The sequence below is a fragment of the Schistocerca cancellata genome, chromosome 9, assembly GCF_023864275.1.
Source record: "Schistocerca cancellata isolate TAMUIC-IGC-003103 chromosome 9, iqSchCanc2.1, whole genome shotgun sequence".
Lineage (NCBI taxonomy): Eukaryota > Metazoa > Arthropoda > Insecta > Orthoptera > Acrididae > Schistocerca > Schistocerca cancellata.
In genome coordinates this window covers 504,532,890-504,558,066 of record NC_064634.1, presented here as the reverse complement: position 1 = coordinate 504,558,066, position 25,177 = coordinate 504,532,890, and the positions used below count along the sequence as shown (strand labels likewise).

The window sequence follows — 25,177 nt, the reverse complement described above, 5'->3', positions numbered from 1 at the left end:
AATGGTCTGCTAACATTAAATTTAAGGAATCTGGAATACTATAGTTAAAATGAACTGGCGAAAGAAGGGGACATTCCACCAATATATGGGATACCATCAGTCTGGCTCCACAATCACATTGGAAGGGGAGGGGGAAGGGTGATTCATTATGCAAGAGGAAACAACGAATGAGCCTTGTATGGTCAATATGTAGACAGCATAAGACAGTAGACCACTAGAGTAGTAGTAGTAGTAGTAGTAGTAGTAGTAGTAGAGGGGTTTTTTGGGTGCACAACAGCAAGGTCTTCAGCGCCCGTTCAGTAACATAGTGAGACGGGTGTCAAGAAAAAAACTCTGAACATTTATATAAAACGGAACATAAAACACGGGGCACAATCATTGAAAAATATGTGCTCACCCACACCGAAGTGTGGGATGAAGCAGGGTGTCAGCAGTAAAACATGGACAACACAGGAAGAAAATGGTAGAGGGAGCTAAAACAATGTAGCAGATGGAAGTGGCTGGCTGACCACAAGGAAAAAAGGGAGGAGTCAGCCACCCTGCAATACACTAAAACCTCCAGCCTAAAAGTTTAGGCCAGAGCCCAGACACATCACAGAACTTAGAAACCCTAGACACACACGTCTCATCATTAGCTAAAACACAAGGCAGATCCCCATCAACTTGTGCTTCTGCCCTTGCATCACGGTATAAAATGCAGTCTGTTAAAATGTGCCGGACAGAGATGTGCACACCACAAGCATCACAAAACGGAGGATTCTCCCGCCGTAATAAATAGCTACGTGTGAGATGACAGTGCCCGATCCAAAGACGTGTGAGGGCCACCTCTTCCCACCTGAGCAACCGGCAGGAGGAACGCCACGGCCGAGTGGTTGAATTTACTGACTGCAGTTTATTGGCCGTCACCGCCAGCCATTCGTCCTCCCACAACTCCATGCACTTCCTGTGGAGTGCAGCGATGACTGACTGCAAGGGGATAGGACACTGGACCACATCCTGCCCCCTGCAGGCCTCCTTGGCAGCCCGATCAGCCTGTTCATTGCCCCATATGCCGACATGACCAGGCACCCATCAGAAGGATACCTCTTTACCCCACCATTGGAGCAAGTACAGTTGGTCATGTATCAGCTGGACCATCTCCTCAGTCGGGTATAGGTTCTGCAGTGATTGTAAGGCACTAAGAGAATCGGAGCAGAGAAGAAATCAATCGCCCCGAACACAATGCATCTGTTCCAGTGCCTTCAGGATCACGTGGAGCTCCGCTGCGAAAACGGTATATTCAGCAGGGAGGCGAATCCGTGTAACATGATCAGGGAACACCACAGAACAGCCAAGGAAAGTCTCCTGTTTGGAGCCATCAGTGTAAACGACAGTGAAACCGTGATGCACATTTAAAATGTTAAAAAACAGAGATTGGAATGTAAAATCTGGTGTGCCATCTTTCTTAAAATTAGTCAAATCTAAAATAAGTTTGGGTCTCCAGAGGAGCCAAGGTGGAGATCTGCTCCAACCACGACGTAAAACACGAAGACCAGCCATAGACATCGCACTGAGGCAATCATGTGTGCGAATCCCATAGGGCTGCATCGCACGTTGCCGGTTATGAAACAATCGTGCCAGAGGAGGCTGAGCAACGGTATGGTATGCAGGGGTGTAGGGTGTGGACAAAGTTTTATACGCCTGGCGCACTGTAAGTAGCCGTCGCCGCATATGAAGTGGCGGTTCACCAGCCTCTGCACAGAGGCTTGGTATGGGGCTAGTTCGGAATGCCCCAGTGGCCAACCGAAGCCCTTCATGGTGCACAATGTCCAACAACTTTAAGTAAGAAGGCCTTGCAGACCCATACACCGTGCACCCATAATCGAGCCGAGATCGCACAAACGCCCTGTAAAACTGGAGCAGACAAGTCCTGTCAGCTCCCCATGTACTGTGGCTAAGACATTTTAAAATACTTAAAGCCTTAAGTGACTGCCATTTCAGGTCTTTAAGATGAGGTAACCACGTGAGCTTAGAGTCAAAAATGAGCCCCAGAAATCTCACCGTGTCTTTAAAATTAAGAATAGTGTCCCTCATCCTCAACTCAGGAAAGGTTAAAATCGAACGAGAATGGTTAAAAAGAACACATACAGACTTCTCAGTGGAAAACTTAAAACCACTCTTCTGTGCCCAGTCATCCAAACGCCTAATCGTAAATTGCAACTGACGAGTTGTCATTGCAAGGCTTGAAGAAGAGCAAAACAAAGAGAAATCATCCACAAACAAAGAACACTGGACAGGACTTTTCACTATGGACGTAATGCTATTAATAGCGATGGCAAAGAGTGTCACACTTAAAACGCTACCCTGAGGGACACCGTTCTCCTGCACAAAGCGATCAGACAGGACATCACCAATTCGGTATCTAAAATATCGTGGCGAGAGGAAAGACTGAATAAAAAGAGGAAGACAACCATGAAAACCCCATTCGTGAAACTGCTCCAGGATGAGACACCTCCAAGTGGTATCGTAGGGAGCCATCTATGATGGGGGTAGCACCTTCATCCTGTCTCTCCGATGGGGCGGGGAGACCGCAGCAGGTGGAGGGGCAGGCGTGGGGCGAGATGATTGCCCCACACATACATCGTATTCCATCAACTCTGGGGAAGAGCCACATGAAGCCTCACGTAAAACAACATCCGCATGGTCAGATGGTTTACCACGGGATTTGACCCGCTGTTGCTGCTGTACAGGAGTTTTCTGTGGTTTGGTGGGCTTTGGGGGAGCTGATGTGGGAGTGGTAATTGGCGCACGGGGCTTGGGAACAGCCTCAGCTGTTGGAGGTGCCAGGGGCTGGCCCAAGTTCACCACTGTACCTTTGTCTGCCGTTCGAGTTTGGGCTACTGGCTCGGAAACACTGGCTGCGTTGCAAGTGCACTGACAGCTGCAGGTGTTAGTGCCAACACTCACCACCTCAGTCTGCATTGAGGCATCGACTTTTGGAGTAGGCTTCTGAACCAGGGATGCAAAAGATGTAGCAACTGTGGGAGGTTGCATCGACTTATAGATCTTCTTGGTCTCACCATATGGGATACGCTGGGATGTTTTTATTTCCTGGACTTCGCATTCCTCTAAACATATTTGGCAGTCCCTACTCCAAACAGGGTGATTTCCAGAGCAATTGATACATCTGGCTGGAGACGAGCAACCAACTCCTTCATGAGCAGCCTTACCACAGTTGCCACAAGTCGCTTCGCCTTTACACCCTAAGGTGGCATGGCCAAAACGCTGGCATTTAAAACAGCGCATCGGAGACGGGAAATAAGGCCTCACACTAAGGCGAAGGAAGTCAGCTTTAATATGTTCTGGAAGTTTCGTGCTACTGAAGGTCAGAATAAAAGAGTCCAACTTCACAAGATTACCATCAACCCTCTTCATGATATGCTGAATAGCAATGATACCTTCCAGAACCCACTCACGCTGCAGTTCGTCTTTGGGAATGTCGACTAGATCCTGGCATGTCACAACACCTTTGCTATAATTCAACGTGCTGTGCAGTTCAGTGTCTATGGCATACTCCCCAAGGCATTTAGCAGCTTGCAGGTTAGTGGCTTGCTGGGAAGTGGAAGTTTCCACGAGCAAGGTCCCATTACGCAAACGCTTCACTGATTTTAAGGAGCCACAGATGCCCTCCAGACCCTTTTGTATATAGAAGGGCGAAACCTTCTCAAAACTACCCTCCTTCTGTTTTACAATGAGAAACACATTCTGATTACCAGAATGCATTCTGTTACTAAAAACTTGACTTGTCAAAGATGTGCTGCAGTCTGGGGGACTGACTGCACGAGCCCTCTTCAGAGACTGCGTGTTAGAACCTTCCAGTGGCCCACCCTTTCCGCTGGGAGGAGGAAAAGAGGATTTCGAAGGATCCATCTCGGTCCCACGAGCAGCTAGGGAACTAGAAGTCCACCTAGACAGAGTCCCGCGTGCCTAGGTAAGTAGACCACTAGACTCCTCCTTAGAGGAGCAGAAGGAAGAGTGCCAAACCACAATAGACTAATTGAGGGTGCGGAGTTTATTACTGAGAGTAGCACCGCACCAGATGTCATTCACTTTTGGGCAAAGAGATATTTGACACAGATACGCATATCCGCAGCTGTAATCGTGAAAGGGAATTGGGAAGTGGGAGGGGGTAAATATCTGCTTCTGCTTCTCTAGCCAAATGGTCAGCCAGTTCATTCCCTGGGATGTTCACAGAACTCGGGATGCAGAGAAAATTCTGCAGGTGGCATGGTCAAGGGCAGAGAGAATGTCACGGATAGCAGAGCCAAAGGGTGAAGACAGTAGCATCGGTCGATAGCCTGCAAGCTGCTCATTGAGTCGGTACATATTCATATTCAAACGCTGTGGAGGGTGGCCTGAGAAAAAGAAAATGGAAGGCCCTGGTCCTGTAGATGGATAGTGGCTCTGTTGTCATGATTCCCACAATAAATGGTGTTCCAAGCCAGTAGGAGATGTGAAAGCATATCCTGTCTTATGTATCATCTTAGAACCATCAGTGTAGAAGACGGTGGCACACTGGAACTCTGCAAGGATGGAACCTACAAGACACCAGAAAACCATAGGGGTCACAGAGACGATGTCCCAACAGAGGCAAGTGAGACTCATTCCCACCACCAATCCCACCCTTGGGTGATTATCAGGAGGGAGACATCCCTCTTTTGCAAAGAGGACAGGGTACACAGGATGGTCAGGGAATCGGTGAATGGCAACTGCTTAAGAAACCGGGAGTTGGCTCCTCAGATGTATTTGTAGAGGGGGGAATCCTCACTTCTACGAGGAGTCTGTCAACAGGACTACTGCAAAAGGCACCAATAGCCAGACGCACCCCATAATGGTGAACAGTGTCAAACATTTTCAGAGTGGAAGGAGCTGCTGAGCCATAAACCTGACTACCATAATCTAACCTGGGAAAGACCAGAGCATGATAAAGATGGAGAAGAGTAGCACGGTCTGCACCCTAAGATGTGTAGGCCAGGAGGCAGAGAGCATTAAGCTTTCACAAGCACGTAGTCTTCAGGTGGTGAACATGGGGCAGCCACGCCAGGTTTTTATCAAAAATAAGAACCGACAGATGGGACTGTGCCACAACATTGAGGATCTGGCTGCCTAAATAAGGTTCTGGATTGGCGTATACTGCTGGTCGATGACAAAAGTGCATAATCCACTTCTCGCAGAGAGAAAACTGGAAGCCACGCGAGACGGCCCATGCAGAGGCACATTGCACGGCACCTCGGAGCCGGCGCTCAGCAGACGCTACCGAGTGCGAGCTGCGTCAGATACAAAAATTGTCTACATACGACACAGGGGTAACCACAGGCCCAACAGATGTTATGAGTCCATTGATGGCTATGAGGAAGAGAGTGACACTCAACACACAAATCTGTGGGATACTGTTCCCCTGAATCTGATGAGTGCTGAGTAAAGTGACAAGTCAAACCCAGAAGAGCTGGTGGGATAAAAATTCTCAGATAAAAATCTGAAGGGGGCTGCACAAGCCACAGTCAAGGAGAGTAACTAAAATGTGATGGCCCCGAGCCGTGTTGCGTGCCTTACGTAGGTCAAAGAAGACCACAACAAGGTGCCGACAGTTAGTAAAAGCCTGGCCGATTGCAGTTTCCAATCTGAGTAAATGGTCAGTTGGAGATCATCCTTCCCAGAAGCCACACAGATACAGGGACAAAAGGCCCACAGATTCGAGCACCAAACATAATTGGAAGCTAACCATCCTCTCGAGCAGTTTACAAAGTACATTTGTCAGGCTTATTAGGCAGTAGCTGTCGAGAGACATTGGATTCATCCCAGGTTTAAAGATTGAGATAAGTATACTGTCTCGCCATTGCAATGGTAAAGCACCCACGAGCCAAATTTGTTTGGAGACCCTGAGTATATGTTACCTCTGGGTAGCACCCAACTGTTTGATCATCTGGTTGTAGATGGAATGTGGGTCTGGGACATGCCATGTTTTTTTTTTTTTTTTTTTTTTTGTGGTTTTAGGGCGCACAACTTCAATGGTCATCAGCGCCCTGACTACTCTAAAAATGCACCGCGAGGCACAAGTTGACAACAACAACTAAAAGGGAAAACACAATAAAAGACAGACGGACAGGCAGAGGATTAAAAAACATCATCAAATGTCCTTAGCGAGGTTTGTCAAATTGATAAAACAAAGAACACGAGCAGCTGCTCGTGGGTGGACATGCCATGTGAAGAGGTAAGAGCATGCAGGAATTCCTATTCAGTGAATGGTTCATTATAGGGTTCAGAGTGATGGGAGTTGAAACACAAGGGGTTCTGCTCAACTCGGCATTTCTGCCAGAGAACGGTAACAGGATAGGAAGAGGATGCCGATACTGTCACAAAGTGTATTGCGAGATGTTCTTCAAAGACCAATGGATCAGTAAACAGAGTACATTGGAGGATAAGACCCTGGACTGTTGACTGCCGATGGTGCCCCAGAAGGCTACAGAGCTTGGAATAAACCTGCAAGAAAAGGGCATACGACCCCAGGGAGGAAACATAGTGCTCCAAACACTCCTCTTTACTCTGCTTAATATTGTTTAAATTGCTTCAGCACCCATTGGTGGTCTTGGGCAGCGACACTACTGGTCGATGACGAGGGGGACAGCAGTGCGAGCAACATGAAGAATAGTGGCAGAGATGGCCTGCACGACGTAATCTATGCAGTTTGAGAGAGAGGTATGAAAGTGCACAGCAGATATATATAAAGGCCAATTGGCCCTGCAGAATGCCCAAGGTGGGGGAAGGGGGGGAGGGGGCTGTCTGCCTGGCAGCGGAATGAGAGAATCACCTGAAAGTGGTCACTGTCACAAAGGTAATCATGAGATGGCCAATATAGGAAAGCCACGACAGCAGGGGAGATCGTGAGATCCACAGAAGTAAAGGTGCCATGAGAAGCACTGAAGTGGTTAGGGGAACCACCATTGATGAGACACAAATCAAAGTCTGTAATAATTTGGTCAATTAAGCAACCCACTACCTATTAAAGTGGAACTCCCCAACAGCAGGTGGCATGCATTGAAGTCCCTGAGGAGGAGAAACAGGGGCGGGAGTTGCTGTATTAAGGCAGAACATAAGGAACATAAGGAAATAGCCTACCTGGAGGGAGATTGACATTGCAAACAGTGACTGGCGAAGTCATTTGCCCTCTAACCACTATTGCGTCCAGGTTTGTCCAAACGGGAATCCAGTCACTAATGACATTGGAGCGAACCAAAGTGCAGACCCCTGCAGATGCTATACAAGGGCCAGCACAGTTCCAACAGAATGCCCAATAACCATGAAACAGAGAGCCATCATGGAAGTGCGTATCTTGAAGAGCAAGATAGAACGCCGAATAGGAGGAAACAAGACGACGTATTTCTGGTAGGTGACGATAGTATCCAGTGCAATTCCATGAATTATCGTGTGGTGAGATCCAGGTTAGACAAAGAAGTCGAGAGGAAGTCATATCACTTGATCAGTGGTCGTCACCGATAAGGATAGGATGACATCCATAAATAAGATGTCAGACTCAGGTTGTGACAGGGCATTGGGGGGGGGGGGGGGGGGGGAGATGGCACCTCTGGAGACACCAGGGGGGGGGGGAGGGGAGGGGGGGATTGTCCTGGGACTTTGGTTTCTTCTCCTCCTCCTCCTCCTCCTCCTCCTCCTCCTCCTCCTCCTCCTCTTTCAGAGATGGAGGCAAGCAGGGCACAGAGGGAGTACAGGCTTTTGCAAGATCCAGAACCAAAAGAGAGCAGGCGACATTGGGGTGCACAAATGGTGCATCTCATGGCAGTTTTAGTAGCCTTCCGGCCTGTGAAAGGCCAGGGAGAGGGGTCCTGGGAGGAGGGAAGGGGGGGAAGGAGGGAGGTAGGGGAGAGGCTGGGCACAGCCCCATCACTGGCAGGTCCCGAAGAAGGGGTGCACTTCTTCAGCCAGGGAGGGAGAGTGGTTCCCTGAGAGAGATCGTGGGAACTGCAGTGTAGGGGGAAGGGAGAGGGGACAGGGCTGGAGTAAGGAAGAGTTAGAAGGCAGAACGGATGTAACCGAGGCAGAACGGATGTAACAGAGGCAAAAGCTGAAGTATGTGACACTGGATGGAGTGTCTCATATTTCTGGCAAGCCTCAGTGTAAGACAGGCGATCCAGGGACTTTTACTCTTGGACCTTTTTCTCACTCTTGTGAGCTGCGCAATCTGGCAAGTGAGGGGACTGGCGATTATGACAACTGACAAATGCAGTGACTTCCCTCATGGAATGGGTGTCCAGTCACCACACAGAGGGTCCACACCATACAGCAGGAAGACATATGGCTGAAACACAAGCACCTCGTGCATTTTGAGACGCACAGCTTCACCTCGCATCTGTTGCACATAACCTTGACCTTCTCCGGGAGGGTATCACCCCTCCAAAAGAAGGGAACTGCCAGTATTGGTGTGGTTGTCTCTACGACCCTTCTGCACATATCGAACAAAATGAATGCTGCTGCATCACTACAGATTACCCTGGAGTTCTTCATCAGTTTACAGGAGGAGGTCCCTACGAAAAACCACTCCCTGGGCCATATTCAGAGATTACTGAGGTGTAATAAACAATGGGACATTGCCAAGAAGATCACAAGCACAAAGAGCTGCAGATTGGGTGGCAGAAGAAGCTCTGATCAACAGGGAGCCCGACCGCTTCTTACTAAGAAACTTCACTTCACCAAACTTGTCCTCTATATTCTCCACAGAAAAGACAATGGCTTTGTGGCAATGAATGTGTCCCCGTCCATCCTAATACAGACTAAGTAGTGGGGAAAGTGTTTCATCCCAAGATGGAAAGCCTGGCCCTCCTCCCATGGTGTAGCCAGGGAAGGGAAGGCTGCCAGGTCATACGAAGTAGCATTCAGTGATCCTTCACCAATTCAAAGAGAAGGCCATTTGAAAATGGCCAGATTTTTGCACCTACCAGTGCATGGCACATATTACAATCTTTAGCACCATTTTGTTTATAACCGCTTAATATTTTTGACAAAAAAATTTAATGCAGCTAAAAGACAGATGAATAAAAGCATATAAGCATTGTCTGACTTATCTTTCAATTTCATGTCAAATGTTGCAAATGAGGTACAAATTGGACCTATAGACCAGAAAATCCCCTTAAATTCTGAAGGTGCCTGTCAAGACTTGAGTTTACAAGGCTAGTTGGCTCCCATTTCAGACAGAGGCTAACGCAGAAGTAAAGTGGAGCTTTGTAAGCACGACCAAAGCAGAGCCGAGTACGAAGATGGGATATCAAAGGTAAAAGGACCCCAGTACTCCGGTATCAGACTACTAAGAAGTCTGCCCAAAAACCTGCAAGATAGTGTACTTCATAATGACTTTCCAAAGAAACTTAAAGACTATCTCATTGAAAAAGAGTTTTACAGTGTTGCAGAATACTTATGCCATTAAATTTGTATATATGGTTACTCATTATCAGTGATGTAAAAATGTAAGCCAAAAGTGTAGAAAAATAAGTGATAAAGAATGTTAATACTTTGACATGTCCTATATTACACATACAGGGTGTTTCAAAAATGACCGGTATATTTGAAACGGTAATAAAAACTAAACGAGCAGCGATAGAAATACACCGTTTGTTGCAATATGCTTGGGACAACAGTACATTTTCAGGCAGACAAACTTTCGAAATTACAGTAGTTACAATTGTCAACAACAGATGGCGCTGCGGTCTGGGAAACTCTTTAGTACGATATTTTCCACATATCCACCATGCGTAGCAATAATATGGCGTAGTCTCTGAATGAAATTACCCGAAACCTTTGACAACGTGTCTGGCGGAATGGTTTCACATGCAGATGAGATGTACTGCTTCACCTGTTCAATTGTTTCTGGATTCTGGCGGTACACCTGGTCTTTCAAGTGTCCCCACAGAAAGAAGTCACAGGGGTTCATGTCTGGCGAATAGGGAAGCCAATCCACGCCGCCTCCTGTATGTTTCGGATAGCCCAAAGCAATCACACAATCATCGAAATATTCATTCAGGAAATTAAAGACGTCGGCCGTGCGATGTGACCGCACCATCTTGCATAAACCACGAGGTGTTCGCAGTGTCGTCTAAGGCAGTTTGTACCGCCACAAATTCACGAAGAATGTCCAGATAGCGTGATGCAGTAATCGTTTCGGATCTGAAAAATGGGCCAATGATTCCTTTGGAAGAAATGGCGGCCCAGACCAGTACTTTTTGAAGATGCAGGGACGATGGGACTGCAACATGGGGCTTTTCGGTTCCCCATATGCGCCAGTTCTGTTTATTGACGAAGCCGTCCAGGTAAAAATAAGCTTCGGCAGTAAACCAAATGCTGCCCACATGCATATCGCCGTCATCAATCCTGTGCACTATATCGTTAGCGAATGTCTCTCGTGCAGCAATGGTAGCGGCGCTGAGGGGTTGCCGCGTTTGAATTTTGTACGGATAGAGGTGTAAACTCTGGTGCACGAGACGATACGTGGACGTTGGCGTCATTTGGACCGCAGCTGCAACATGGCGAACGGAAACCTGAGGCCGCTGTCGGATCACCTGCTGCACTAGCTGCGCGTTGCCCTCTGTGGTTGCCGTACGCGGTCGCCCTACCTTTCCAGCACGTTCATCCGTCACGTTCCCAGTCCGTTGAAATTTTTCAAACAGATCCTTTATTGTATCGCTTTTCGGTCCTTTGGTTACATTAAACCTCCGTTGAAAACTGTCTTGTTGCAACAACACTGTGTTCTAGGCAGTGGAATTCCAACACCAGAAAAATCCTCTGTTCTAAGGAATAAACCATGTTGTCCACAGCACACTTGCACGTTGTGAACAGCACACGCTTACAGCAGAAAGACGACGTACAGAATGGCGCACCCACAGACTGCGTTGTCTTCTATATCTTTCACATCACTTGCAGCGCCATCTGTTGTTGAAAATTGTAACTACTGTCATTTCGAAAGTTTGTCTGCCTGAAAATGTACTGTTGTCCCAAGCATATTGCAACAAACGGTGTATTTCTATCGCTGCTTGTTTAGTTTTTATTGCCGTTTCAAATATACCGGTCATTTTTGAAACACCCTGTACATTTACTGTACACAATGTAATCTTACAGGATCAAATAAAATTCAATTCAATTCAACAGCCAGGTATCTCTTAAAGGGTTATTCTCTCCATAACAGGTTTCAACTCTTCCAATTTCTTCCCACCTCTTCCTCTCATTCCTTCCACTTTTCCCTTTATAATTCTTTCTGGCAGATAGTTCTTATGCAGTATATGTTCCAGCCAAGCTTTTTTTCCTCCTGATGACCACTTTTATAATCTTCTTTCTTCTCTTCATTCCACTATGTACGTTCTTTTCTTCAATCCACTTTACCTTGAGCATTCTTCTCCATAACCACACTTTGAACCTTTCTAAACTTCTTTCTACTGTTTTAATAGTCCATGATTCATTACTGTACAGTTAAGGATTTTACTTTTTCTCCATCTACAAATCTGTTGGAGCTACCTACTTGCTTATTCTCATTATGTTTGTCTTTCCTATATTTATCTTCATTCCATAGCGACTGTATCAAATTATGTGTCTTAACATCATGAGTTCAATGTAGCAGAACTGAGTTTTATAAACAATGATTGCAAAAACACTGATTTGCACTATCGGTCAACCAAATCTGGCACAATTCTAAGTAAAATGTCCTACAGGAGCTGAACTGTAAAGTGAACACATTCCGATACAGTTTGTCTGAAACTTGGCTGAATTTGAAATTTGATTAAACCCACTCGATTAAATTGACTGTAAATACAATCTATCACATGTATCAGGAACAAAATGTCTTAACCTAAATCTTTACTCCTTCCCTCAATTCATTTGTGTTTAATATGTAGGTTACTTCTGTGACAAATTAAGTATCATGCAGTTTGATGAAGACATCCCTCAAAAAATTCATACGTGATGTATGCTACATAAAATTAAGAGCAACACATAGATGAGCAGAACAGTGTGTTCTGTGCTCATATGCCACATTTATGTACTTATAAACATTGTGACAGTTGTGCGTGGTGGTGCACCTCATATTTTCATTCTTATTTAGTGTTTTCTGAGGTCATAACGTGAGTATTGTTTGGAGGAACTTTCCTAATTTTTTTTTTGTTTCAATTATGCTCCTGTTAACATAATTTTGTAGTAGTAGTGAACACAACTAGTGTGGTACAGTTTCCTGACATCTTAATCAACATCTGCTACCCCTCAGGGTCTTTAGTGGTCCACTGGACAGTTGGTGGTGAGTCTTGGTAGCACTTAGCGAGATTTTAACTGTCTCTGGGCAGCAATAGGGTGAGACTGTTTCAGCACTTTAAAATTGTATGACAATTTCTGAGTGGCAAGTGGGCACTCCAATATTTTAAAGGTGGTTTTGAGCATTTTGTGTGTTTGCAACTGGAACACTAACTTTGTGCAAGTAACAGTTTTATTTCATGCTAGGCTTCAACACACAGTAAAGCAGCATCACTACAAGCTTCAATATTAAACACAGTCATGGCTTGGATTTTGGTTCTGTTTCGACAGTGGCTGATCTAAATGGGGAACCTGTCAAATTTCATTTGCTGTTCACCCACTTTTAATTGCTCTTAGCTACAATCTTAATTCTATAACCTTGATGTAGAAATCCACATGCATTTAATGCTTTTATTAAGGTCCTCACATTTATTTTTGTATCTCAAGTGAATAAATAGAACATTTAACATACTGTGTTGACTACAGTCTTTATTAATTTGTTTCCATTGTATTATCATTCATGTTATTTAACTTATTTAATTGTTGTAATATAGAGTCATTACAATGAAAGTTCCCATTTCAAAACACTGTACAAAAATGAACCATGTTTTGAGAGACATCAAATTTTAACAGAATATGATTGAATAAGTGGGGTGCATTATGGAAACAAAAAAATTAATGTAAATTTTGCCATACGGTGCTGTAAGCAGTAGAATTTGTAAATAAAACACTCAGGGTACATGACTGTTCCTCAGTTTCGCAGCGCGCGGTACCAGACCGCCCACACTGTTCAATTGCATACAGGGAACCATGGATAGCAATGACCAAGGGATGGCAAGGGTGGCACTGGTCAAGAGCTTGTGAACTGCTCAAGGAGTCTCTGCAGAATACAAAGGATCCACCAGTGTATGAACGGATATGCTCAAGAACAGGTGAGACAGCTACCAACTCCGCAGTGAAAACACTCCAGTCATCTGGCAAGGAAAGCAGTTCAGTATCTCCTGCTTGAGTACAAGTAAAGCCTACTTCACCAGCAACCACCGAACCATCAGTGTAGATGACTCCTGAACCCTGGGATGTGCCACGGATGGAGAAAAATGGCAGCAGAGGCCTCAGGATGAACCGAGTCTTTTGGATCATGTGGTAGGTCAAGACAAGGCTGTGGCTGAGGGATGCACCACAGAGGAGTACAGAAGTGGGTCCAGAAGAGAGGTGGCAGACTAAACAACTGAAGTACTGAGTACAGACTGTATGCACATTGCAATCATATTCCCTGATCGGTGCCGCTGTTGGGGAAGATGGATTACTGCGTGTGGAAAGATGAGACGGTAGTTCACATGCTTAGAGAGCTGCGAACGTCGGTAGCATAATTGATGAACTGTTGTTGGTGGCACCTAATCCGCAATGGAAGGACCCCAGCCTCCACAAGTGAGCTGTTCACAGTGCTAGTTCAAAAGGCTCCTGTCGCAAGTTGAATCCTGCAATGGTGTACTGGATCCAGTATCCGCAATGCTGATGCTGGTGCCTAACCGTATGCCAGAATCCCATAATCGAGGCAGGATTGTGTCAGGGTTTTGTAAAGCTGCAGAAGGGTAGTGTGATATGCAGCCCAGCTGGTGTTAGGCAGGAAAGTGTACTAAGGTGCAGCTAGCACATTTGCTTAAGCTCGCAAAGATGGGGAATCCATGTCAGCCAAGAACATTACGATGGCAACAGAAGTGCATGAAACGAGTCTTGGCGGTGGAAAATCAAAAACCATGGGTGAGGGCCCTTGTCTCCACCTTTTGTATGGCACCCAAGCAGAGTGATAATGGGGACCTCGCCACTAGTACTAGATCGTTGACAGCTACTGGAAAGAGAGGGACACTTTGTACAAAGCCCTGTGGTACCCTATTCTCTTGGATATGGGGGCTAAGGTGTGAAGTACCAACTCAAACCTAGAACTTACAGTGTGACAGGAAGTTCTGAATGAAAATTTAGAGCAGACCCTGGAGACCCCACTCATGTAAGGTAGCAAGGATGTGGTGTCATAAGCCTTTTGCATGTCTAAGAAGGCAGCTATAAGGTGCTGTCGTTGGGCAAAAACTGTTCAGATGGCAGACTCCAAGTAAACCAGATTATCAATAGTGACAGCCTTAGCAAAAACCACCCTGCAATGGAACCAGAAGACCCCGAGACTCACGGAGCCAATGTAGCCACCGGCTCATCATGCATTCAAGTAACTTATAGAGAACATTGGTGAGAGTTCTTGCATGGTAACCGTCATTCTCTAGAAGGTGCTTACCTGGTTTCAGTACTGGGACAATAATGCTTTCTCACCACTGTAACGGGAACTCAGTCTCACTCCAGATGTGCTTAAAGATGGCAAGGATTTGACGCTGACAATCCACCAATAGATGCTTGGTCATTTGGTTGTGGATGCGGTCAGGTGCTTGGACTGTATCAGGGCTGTGGTCAAGGACACTGATGAATTCCCCCTCACTGAATGCAGTATTATATGGCTTCAGGTGGCATGTAGTAAAAGATACTTGTTTTTGCCCCAACTGCTGTTTTAGAACACAAAAGGGAGATTGATAACGTTCAGATGCTGAAATTTCAGCTTAGCGCAGAGGAAACGGTTTGGTAACAGCCTCGATGTCAATGTAGACAGTGACATTTGAGGTAATATCAGGTACACCTGCTGGTGTCGTATCGAGAGAGAGATCTCATCTTAACCCAGACCTGCGAAGGAGAGCCTCATGGTCTGATAGTTGAAATGCACCATTCGCAGTATTGTCTTCTGTCTCTCTATTAGGTGGTGGATCGGAGCATGGAGCCATTTAAAGGCAACGAGGTGTTACATCAAAATGTGCCACTTATGTCAGAGAGCCTGCCTGTGATCTCAAATGGCCTCCGTTATTTCCAAGGTATTGCCTTTCATACGGGTTGGCTCGAGGAACAGGGGATCAGTGAAACAGCTGCTGAAAGAATGGCTGTAATTTTATTCTGGACTCCCTCATCAATATCTCCATGCAGCAGGGAGCCAAGCTAACAGCGGAGATGAAAGCATCTCTGTGAGCAATGTTGAGAATCCATCTGGGCAGGCATCCAGGGGAGTGACAACACTGAGGCAGGTACAGGAACTTTGGGAAGGGGTCATGCCACACAGGTCATCGAGGACCCTCCAGGGGATGGATGGGAGATGACAAGGGTACAAATGGAAAGGTCTGTCACTGAGAAGGTTCTGTGTACCATACTGGTGTGGGGGTGCAAAGGTCAACTTGCGCCAGGTCAACTTGCGCCAGGTCAACTTGCGCCAGGTCAACTTGCGCCAGGTCAACTTGCGCCAGGTCAACTTGCGCCAGGTCAACTTGCGCCAGGTCAACTTGCGCCAGGTCAACTTGCGCCAGGTCAACTTGCGCCAGGTCAACTTGCGCCAGGTCAACTTGCGCCAGGTCAACTTGCGCCAGGTCAACTTGCGCCAGGTCAACTTGCGCCAGGTCAACTTGCGCCAGGTCAACTTGCGCCAGGTCAACTTGCGCCAGGTCAACTTGCGCCAGTAAATTTTTGAGGTCTTTACTGCAGCCAGTGACCATAGTTCCACCCCATCAAGTGTTATGAGCATTGAAATACTCCAAGATTAGGAAAGGTGGGGTAGCTGAGACACCAGTGCAAACAGTATGTTCCGAGACACTTCATCATCAGGATGGAGGTAAACACTGCAAATGGTAATATTTTGTAATGCCCTTACCTAAATAGCCACAGCCTCCAAAGGTGTATTATGAGGCACACGTTCACGATATAGTGTGTCTAAAACATATGTACAAACTCCGCCCAACATCCTGTCATAGGCAGCATGATTCTTATATCATTTCTGGTATTCACAAAGGGCTGCAGTCTACAATGCTGAAAACCAAGTCAATGCAGAAGGCAGGAGAAGTGCTTAAAAGATTTCATAGCTCAGCCAGGTGTTGGAGAAAACTGCTACAATTCCACCGGAAAACAATGTTGTACACTGAAGCTATGAAGGGACCAAGGGCACAGGTTATGCCTTAGGGTCACCTGTTGCTACTTTTTGAGGGGTTGTGGCATCAGTACACATAGGTTCCGGGTTCTGCAGTGTGGTTCGAACCAGGTCCTCAGGGATCATCTGAATATCCACCTCGGCCACAGGAATGGACCAGATGGGATCTGGTGGCATGGAGGCCACTAGTATGTCCTCCTCCTTAGAAGACTTTTTCTTGTCTTTCCTCTCCTTAGAGGATTTCAATAATTGCAAGGTCTTTAATGCATCAGTTTCAGGTAGAGATGATGGTGGCAATGTCCTGCGACCAGCAGCCTGTGGCTTCTTCAGCCACTGGCTGGCACCTGTTTGCAGACCAGTGGAAACCTAAGAAGAAAATGTCCCAAGCAACCCCTTCCTGGTGAGAGAAGCCAGAGGAAGGTGATTTGTCTCTGGTTGGGAGGTGGGGACCAATGTCCATGGTGGATGGGAAGCCACTGATTGCAAAATAGGTTTGGGGGGAAGCAACAAGAGGGGAGCCGCCAACAATCACAGGGGCAGGCATGGTTGTGCAGCCCTGAGGAGATGTAATGGTCAGGAGCACCAATACCAAAGGGGACGCTGTCATAGATGTAGCATATGACATTAGTTGACATGCTGGGTGCAGCCACTGTTACATCTTCTTGGCCTCTTGGTAACCGTGTTTGTCCAGAGTCTTGTACTCGAGAATTTTCTTTTTCCTCTGGAAAACAGCGCAATCTGGTGAGTAGGGAGAATGGTGCTTTCCACAGTTGACACAGATGGGGGGAGGTGCACACAGAGCATTCACATGTAGTGCTTGTCTACAATCTCTTTAGATTGCAACATGAAGCTGTGTGCTCAAATTTCAAGCAGTTGAAGTACCGCATATGGAAGTATGGTGTGGGGGCTTGACATTGACACTGTGTCAGTATACAATCACCTTGTCCTTTTCAGGCAATGAATCACTCTCAAAGACCAAGACGAAGGCACTAGTAGCAACCCTCTTGTCCCTCGGCCCCATATGAACATGACAGATGAAGTGTACACCCTGTCACTCCAAGTTTGCACGTAGCTCATCATCAGCGTTTAAGACTTATCTTCTAAGTGCTCCACATAGAACAAGGGCTTTGTCACCATGAAGGAATCATTCCAGTTCTTATACAAACAAAAGTATTGTGGGTGATAACTTCATTAACTTCATTTGTGGGTGAACAGACACGCGGCCAGTAATCCATTGCTCGGAGTCCCCTTGCCCAAGGAAAAATGGACACCCACAACAGGATGGCTACTGTGTTGGGGTTTTGGGTGTATTACTGTATTTATGGGAAGGGTTCACAGCTGGAAAGGCACAAAAGTGGCACACACACTGCACTGGATGACCTTCCCTGCATGATCCACACTTCTGGAGAATTTTGAAAATTGGTGGCAGGTCAAACCCAACAATGGAGACCATGTTTTTTTCCAACTAGGGTGCAGGGGAATAGTAGCACAGTCATAGACAATATTTTTATTCATTCTTCATTACTAGATGGGCATTCTGTTAGTAAAGGGGTCAATGGCCTTTCAGACCATGATGCACAAATTTTAACATTAAAAGGTTTTTGTACTCAAACCAACGTCGTATTTAATTACAAACTACGTAGGAAAGTTAATCCAACAGCAATAGAGAGTTTTTCAAAACTTGTCAAGGAATAAGAGTGGCAAGATGTTTATAGTGCCGACAATATAGATGATAAATACAATGCTTTCCATAACACATTTCTCATGCTCTTTGAGAGTTGCTTTCCATTAGAACATTCTAAACGGAGTACTAGCAGTAATGGACAGCCCGGTTGGATGACTAGTGGGATAAGGATATCATGTAGAACAAAGTGGGAATTATATCAAAATGTAAGAAGTAGTCACAATCAAGCTACAGTGGCCCATTACAAACAGTATTGTAAGGTGCTTAAAATGTTATTAGCAAGGCAAAAAGTATGTGGTATGCAAATAGAATAGCTAATTCACAGGATCAAATTAAAGCCACATGGTCAGTTGTGAAGGAAGTGTCTGGTCAGCAGCACTAGGTTGATATATAAAGTCAGTTCGCAGTAATAATATTTCTGTTACTGATAAATCAGATATATGTACAGTATTTAACAACCATTTTCTGAGCATTGCTGGTGAATTAAATAAAAATTTAGTTTCTACAGGAAATAGTATAAATTTCTTAGCAAATGCCTTTCCGAGATTGACGTCTGAAATACTCCTCTGTGATGCAGACAAGAGGGAGATTGAGTCAATAATTAAATCACTGAAGACTAAGGACTCTCATGGTTATGATGGAGTGTCTAGTAGAATATTAAAGTACTGTGCTGCACATGTTAGCCCTGTATTTAGCCATATTTGTAATTTTTCCTTTAGGAATGGTCAGTTTCCTGAGCAATTAAAGTACTCAGTAGTAAAGCTGCTTTATAAAAAGGGTGAAAGGGATAATGTAGATAATTTTAGACCTATTTCTATGCCATCAGTGTTTGCAAAAGTTATCGAAAAGGCTGTGCATGTGAGGTTAATTGATCATTTTATAACACACGATTTGCTATCAAATTTACAGTTCGGTTTTAGAAGTCGTTTGACAACTGAAAATGCTATATTCTCTTTTCTCTGTGAGGTACTGCATGGGCTAAACAGAAAGTTTCGAACGCTTGGCGTATTTTTTGATTTAACAAAGGCATTTGACTGTGTTGATCTCACAATATTGCTCCAGAAGTTGGATCATTATGGAATAAGGGGAGTAGCTCACAATTGGTTCACCTCTTACTTTAGCAACAGGCAGCAAAAGGTCATTATTCACAATGTTGATAACAGCTGTGATGTGGGATCTGAGTGGGGTACTGTCAAGTGGGGGGTGCCCCAGGGATCAGTGTTGGGGCCGCTCCTGTTCCTTATTTATATAAATGATATGCCCTCTAGTATTATGGGTAACTCTAAAATATTTCTGTTTGCTGATGACACTAGCTTGGTAGTAAAGGATGTTGTGTGCAACATTGACTCGGTTTCAAGTGGTGCAGTACATGACCTCAGTTCATGGCTTGTAGAAAATAAACTAACATTAAATCACAGTAAGACTCAGTTTTTACAGTTTCTAACACACAATTCAACAAAACCCGATGTTTTAATCTCACAGAACAGGCATACGATTAGAGAAACTGAACAGTTCAAATTCCTAGGTGTTCAGATAGATAGTAAGCTGTCGTGGAAAGCCCACGTTCAGGATCTTGTTCGAAGACTTAATACTGCCATTTTCACTATTCAAACGGTATCGAAAGTGAGTGATACTTCGACATGTAAATTAGTCTACTTTGCATATTTTCATTCACTTATGTCGTATGGTATTATGTTTTGGGGTAACTCTTCCCATTCTAGAAGGATAATTTTGGCTCAGAAACGGGCGGTTCGGGCAATAAGTGGCGTGAGTTCACGAACCTCTTGTCGACCTCTGTTCACAAGTCTGGGTATTTTGACATTGGCCTCTCAATATGTATATTCCTTATTGTCGTTTCTTGTTACCAATATTAGTTTATTTTCAACAATAAGCAGCTTTCACTCGGTTAATACTCGGCAGAAATCAAACCTCCATTTGGACCGGACTTCCTTAACTCTTGTGCAAAAAGGAGTGCAGTATACTGCTGCATCCATTTTCAATAAGCTGCCACTCAAATTCAAAAATCTTAGCAGTAATCCACACGCTTTCAAATTGAAACTGAAGAGTTTCCTCATGGGTCACTCCTTCTACTCTGTCGAGGAGTTCCTTGAAAAATTAAGCTGATTCTCATTGTAATGCTGATAGGATTTGCTTAAAGTTATGGACTGATTTTCTTTCAGGTTCATGAACATTTATTTTTATCTGTTATTACTTTTATGTTGTAAGTTCATGTACTGACACGTTCCATGACCTTTGAGATTTTCTCCTCAATTTGGTCCTACGGAACTTGACATGTAAATTAAAAAAAAAAAAAAAAAAATGCGTTTATTAAAAGCTGTAGAATATGCTGGAAGTGGAAGCTCGAGGCTCAATCATAAACCAGGTCCAAGCAGGGTCGCCACCACAGAAAAGTATCCAAAGGAGAGCAAGAGAGAGAGGGAGAAAGGGATATCGGAAGTACAAGCGTACAGCATGGAAGGGTAGTAATATTGCAAAGGCTGGAGCCCCATGGTAACCAAGCACATACTTGCTTAACAGTTGTGAGGCCCCAGAGGGAGGGAGGGGAGGTACATAATTTTGCCCTCATGGTTCTTATACAAGACTAACATTGGAAGAAGTAAGATCATTATGCAGTCTGTCACAGATATCAATCCTCGTAACATCCTTAACAAAGCATAGAACATACTAAACTTGCACAAGCTCCACAGAATGATTCAACTAGTTTCCTACTTGGTATCCAGCAGCCCATCTTATTAGGCACTGATACTGCCTTTCCACAGAGAGCACTTATTAGCGCAATCTAAACAGTTATGGCATTACTTTATGTCCACATAAGGTCTTGTCCCAGCTAGTCAGTCACATCACATAGAAATGATATGCTACATCAATAGAACTGCCAAGTTTTTGCAAAAAAAAAAAAAAAAAAAATTGAAATCACCTTCGAACCTCTAAAAAATTTCTTAAAACACCAAAGCTCTAAATGCCACATTAATATACATGTTAGGAGCATCACATTCTCACAAGTGATGCAGCAAAATGAATGTAGCAGTACACAGAGCTCTCTCATTCAATCCTAGATAGCATTCCTACCTGTGCTTATGCATTGCCAGCACCATGAGCCATATCAGGAGCAAAAGTGTTCCAGTCCATTCACACATTCCAAAAGCCCACGGAATATGTGGAACATTGTCGAGGAAAATGTCTGGCAATGGAGGATATTTCTTCATATCAGGTACACGGTCATGTACTATAACCATCACAAAGGATGTGATCCAAGTCACAACAAACAAATATCCTAAGCTTATGAGGGCTTTCCATATCTCGGGTTGAAGTTGAGTAGCACGACCATCCTCAGAGAGTGGCGGTGAGTGGTTTGCTGAATACTGCTGCTGCTGCTGATCGAGGGGTGTGCTCCCACCATACAGGTACAAGAGTGAGTCTCCATTGCCCTGCAAGTAAAAGTTTTTTTACAGAAGTAAAATTTATGCTAAAATAAACAATTTTATTGAATACATGTTTTCTACATATTTTATACATGCACTATTACATGCCTGTCTGTACACCTGTCTTTCAGTTAGCATTGTAGTAAGCAGAGTGGAGGGAGGGAGAGGAGGAAGTTCTATCTCTATGCTCCTATTCAAATGGGTCAAATAGCTATCTCTTTTAGGGTAGTTGGTGACGACATGCAAGGGAAGAACAGAAATTGGATGGAATGGGAGAGGTTGTAAAAGGAATAGTATAGCAGTGTGGCATTGTTGGGCAAGAGGCCCAAGCTGTAGCATCGGTCAGCTGATTGCAAAGATTTGCTTTCTTTGTACACACTGGCACATTTCCTTGCCAAATATGAGTGTGTCAATGACTGATGACTGCATGTAGAGCTTGCAGAAGGGGATACACTACGACTGTGCAGGAGCAGAACATTCAGGTGAATACAGACACAGGGTAGGAGACTGCTGTAAGAAACTCAGAGTAAAGCACAAGGGAAAAATTTTCAATAAGGGAAATAGGGCGATTAATCTGTAATCCTAATTTGCGAACTGCCAGTTTGGTGGAAAACTTTTCATGCACGAGTGGATTTATATAAATATCTATGGCCGGAATACTTTATAAATCTAGATTCCAATCCTGTACCAGTGTGCAACTATTTTTAATAATAAATTTATGCAGTTCTCTGTATACTTCTAACTGCACCAATGATGATTAAAGGAAGTTGGAGATGAAAATGTTCAAAGCAAGCTAGGCAACAATAATTGATTTAACTATAAAAACATAGTAAATTATATGGTGGTAGGAATTAAAAAACACTGAATCTTTAACCTAAATAGCTTTTGTGCATGTAGCCATCTTGAGATGAAATAGCTTTGCATCATAAAAGCAACTGTCAAAACAATAAACAGAAATGAGTTAAAAATTAGTTACTGTTTACACAATAAGTGAAAGTTTGGGGTCAACCAAAGCGCCCAATTCCACCCATCGGCTTTGATCCGTGATGTAAGGCGGCTGTTGTGTGTGAAGTCACTGAGTATAGTTTGTGAGAGCAGCGTGTTTGTAGGTGTTGTTTTGATGTGATTGGTGGTGCGTTTGTGTGTTGTGTGTTAGGTGATGTTTTTGGTTTAGTTTGCGCGTGTGGCGTGTTTATAGGTGGCATATTGTTGCGGTCGGTGGTTATCTCTGGTGGTGTGTTTATGGGTAGCGTGTTATGTGGCATATGGGGTTCACTTGCATGGTAGCATTGCACATGTGTGGTATCGGTGGTGACTGTGCTTTCAGCAGAATATTTTTCAGGGAGTTAACGATTTTGGTTTTGTTATGTCGATGTCATTGTAGTTTTCTTTCTTTTTTCCCCCCCTGTTCGTTGTGTGTCAATTCTCGTAAATTGCTTTGTTTATGTCTTTGGTAGGTACAGATATGACTGACTAGGTCAACAGTTTTCAGTTGTCGGCGATGATGGGGGCCAGTGCGTTGTCTCTAATAAAATTTCTTCAGCTGTTGGCTGAAGTCGTGAAGTGTTCTGTGTGTCGTGAAGAAATGAGGGTTACTAAAGTTCTGGTGTCTGGGACCAGGGACAGCTATATGTGGAGATGTCGTAAAGATAACAGGTCGAGGAAAGTGTTCAATTCCAATTTTGTTGGTTTGTTGTGTTTTTTGTATGTCAAGGGAAGTGTTCGATTCCATTGGATATTGTTTTTAGTTTATTTTTTTAAGGATGTGGTCATTTTATTTTATCATTTTTGTCATTTGGTTTAGTGGCGTGTGTGTATTTTTAGTTTGTCCCCACCAAAAAAAACCCAATTTCTACCACTTTTCCCATTAGTTTCATTATATTTTTGGAGGCATATGTGTTTGATGGTTTTTCGATTTATTTTAGTGTTTGTTGTCATGTTTACGTAATGACGTCAGTCGCAATATGGGAGTTTCCACCACATTGGTCAAAGCAGATGGGTGTAATCGGACGTTTCCATTAACCCAAAGTTTGTACTTATTTGCATATACAAATATTCTAGTAGTTTCTTAGGCAGGAATAAGTGGTTTCTTAGGCAGGAATATGGCAGATGTCAATAACAGTGATAATATTCTTACGATAAACCACTGAAAATAACATGGGATCTAGACTTCACTCTTATATGCAAACAGAAAGAAATAACAGCACAAATGAGCTTGAGACTAAGCCAATTAATGTGAAAGAGTTACAGACTGCTGCTGTTGTGGTCCTCAACCCAAAGACTCTTTGATGCATCTCTCCCCCTCCTACTTCCTTCCAACACTTAATTGATCATCCCTTGATGTCTCCAAATGTCCCCTATCAATCGATCCAGATCTAGTCTACTTATGTCACAACTTTATGGTTATATGATATAATCATCTAATCTTCAGCATTCTCTTATAGCACCACATTTCGAAATTCTCAACTGTCTTCTTGTCAGAAGTGTTTATTGCCCGCATTCACTTCCATACAGGGCTACACTCCAGACAAACACCTTTGGAAAAGATTTCCTAAAGCTTTAATCTATAGTCTATGCCAAATTTATCTTCTTCAGAAGCACCTTTTTTTGCCATTGCCAGTCTACATTTTACATGCTCTCTACTTCTGCCATCATCAGTTATTTTGCTGCCCAAACAGCACAATTCACTCACTACTTCTAGTGGCTCATTTTTTTTATCTAATTCCCTCACCATTACCTGACCTAAATCCACTGCATTCAATTATCCTTGCTTTACTTTTGATGATTATCGTATTTCTTTTGTATCAAGACACTGTCCATTCTGTTCAACAGCTCTTCCAAGTCCTTTCCTGCCAGACAGACTGGCAAATCTCAAAGATTTTATTTCTTGTCCATAAATTTTAATTACTTCTCCAAATTTGTCTTTGGTTTCATTTACTGCCTGTTCATTGTACAGAATGAATAACAGCCCTTCTCAACCATGACTTCCCTTTCATGCCCCTTGACTCTTAACTACCATCTGCTTTATGTACAAGTTGTAATAACCTTTCGCTCCCTGTATTTTACCTTCTCAACCTTCCAAATTTCAAAGAGTGTTCCAATCAACATTTTAGAAAGCTTTCTCCACATCTACAATAGCTGTAAACATAGGTTTGTCTTTTCTTAATCCATTTTCTGAGATGAGCTGTATGATCAGTATTGCCATGCATGTTTCTACATTTCTCCAATGCTCCAACTCTGAAGTTTGCTTTTACCACTTTCCATTCTTCTGTAAAGAATTCATTTTAGTATTTTACAACCATGACTTATTAAATTGATAGTTTGGCAGTATTCACACATGTCAGTACCTGCTTTCTTTGGTATTGGAATTATTACACTCTTGTTGAAGTTTGATGGTATTTCACCTATCTCACAAATCTTGCACATGAGGTGAAGTAAAGAAAGGAAGATCACAGTTTAATGCCTTGTCAACATTGAGGTCATTAGAGACTGCACAGGCTCGGAATGATTCCAGGACGGGAAAGGAAATCGGCTGTGCCCTTGTGCCCTTTCAAAGGAACCATCCTGGCATTTGTCTGGAGGGATTTAGGGAAATCACAGAAAACCCAAATCAGGATGGTCAGATGTGGATTTGAACCAATGTCCTCCTGAGTACGAGTCCAGTGTGCACCATGTGGGATAGTTTTGTCACAGCTGGCTCTTCCAAGGACATCAATATCCCTGACAGAA

General features: G+C 44.1%; 1 protein-coding gene across 2 annotated transcripts in view; it reads right to left on the bottom strand.

Moving 5' to 3' along the window:
* The window catches only part of LOC126100755 (ceramide phosphoethanolamine synthase-like), a 70,702-nt gene that overhangs the window by 42,821 nt on the left and 2,704 nt on the right, over window positions 1–25,177 (bottom strand). For both annotated transcript variants that reach the window (XM_049911380.1, XM_049911379.1), the window contains exon 4: window positions 21,096–21,454. In XM_049911380.1, the coding sequence (XP_049767337.1) occupies window positions 21,096–21,454 (359 nt within the window). The remainder of the gene's footprint in view (window positions 1–21,095; window positions 21,455–25,177) is intronic.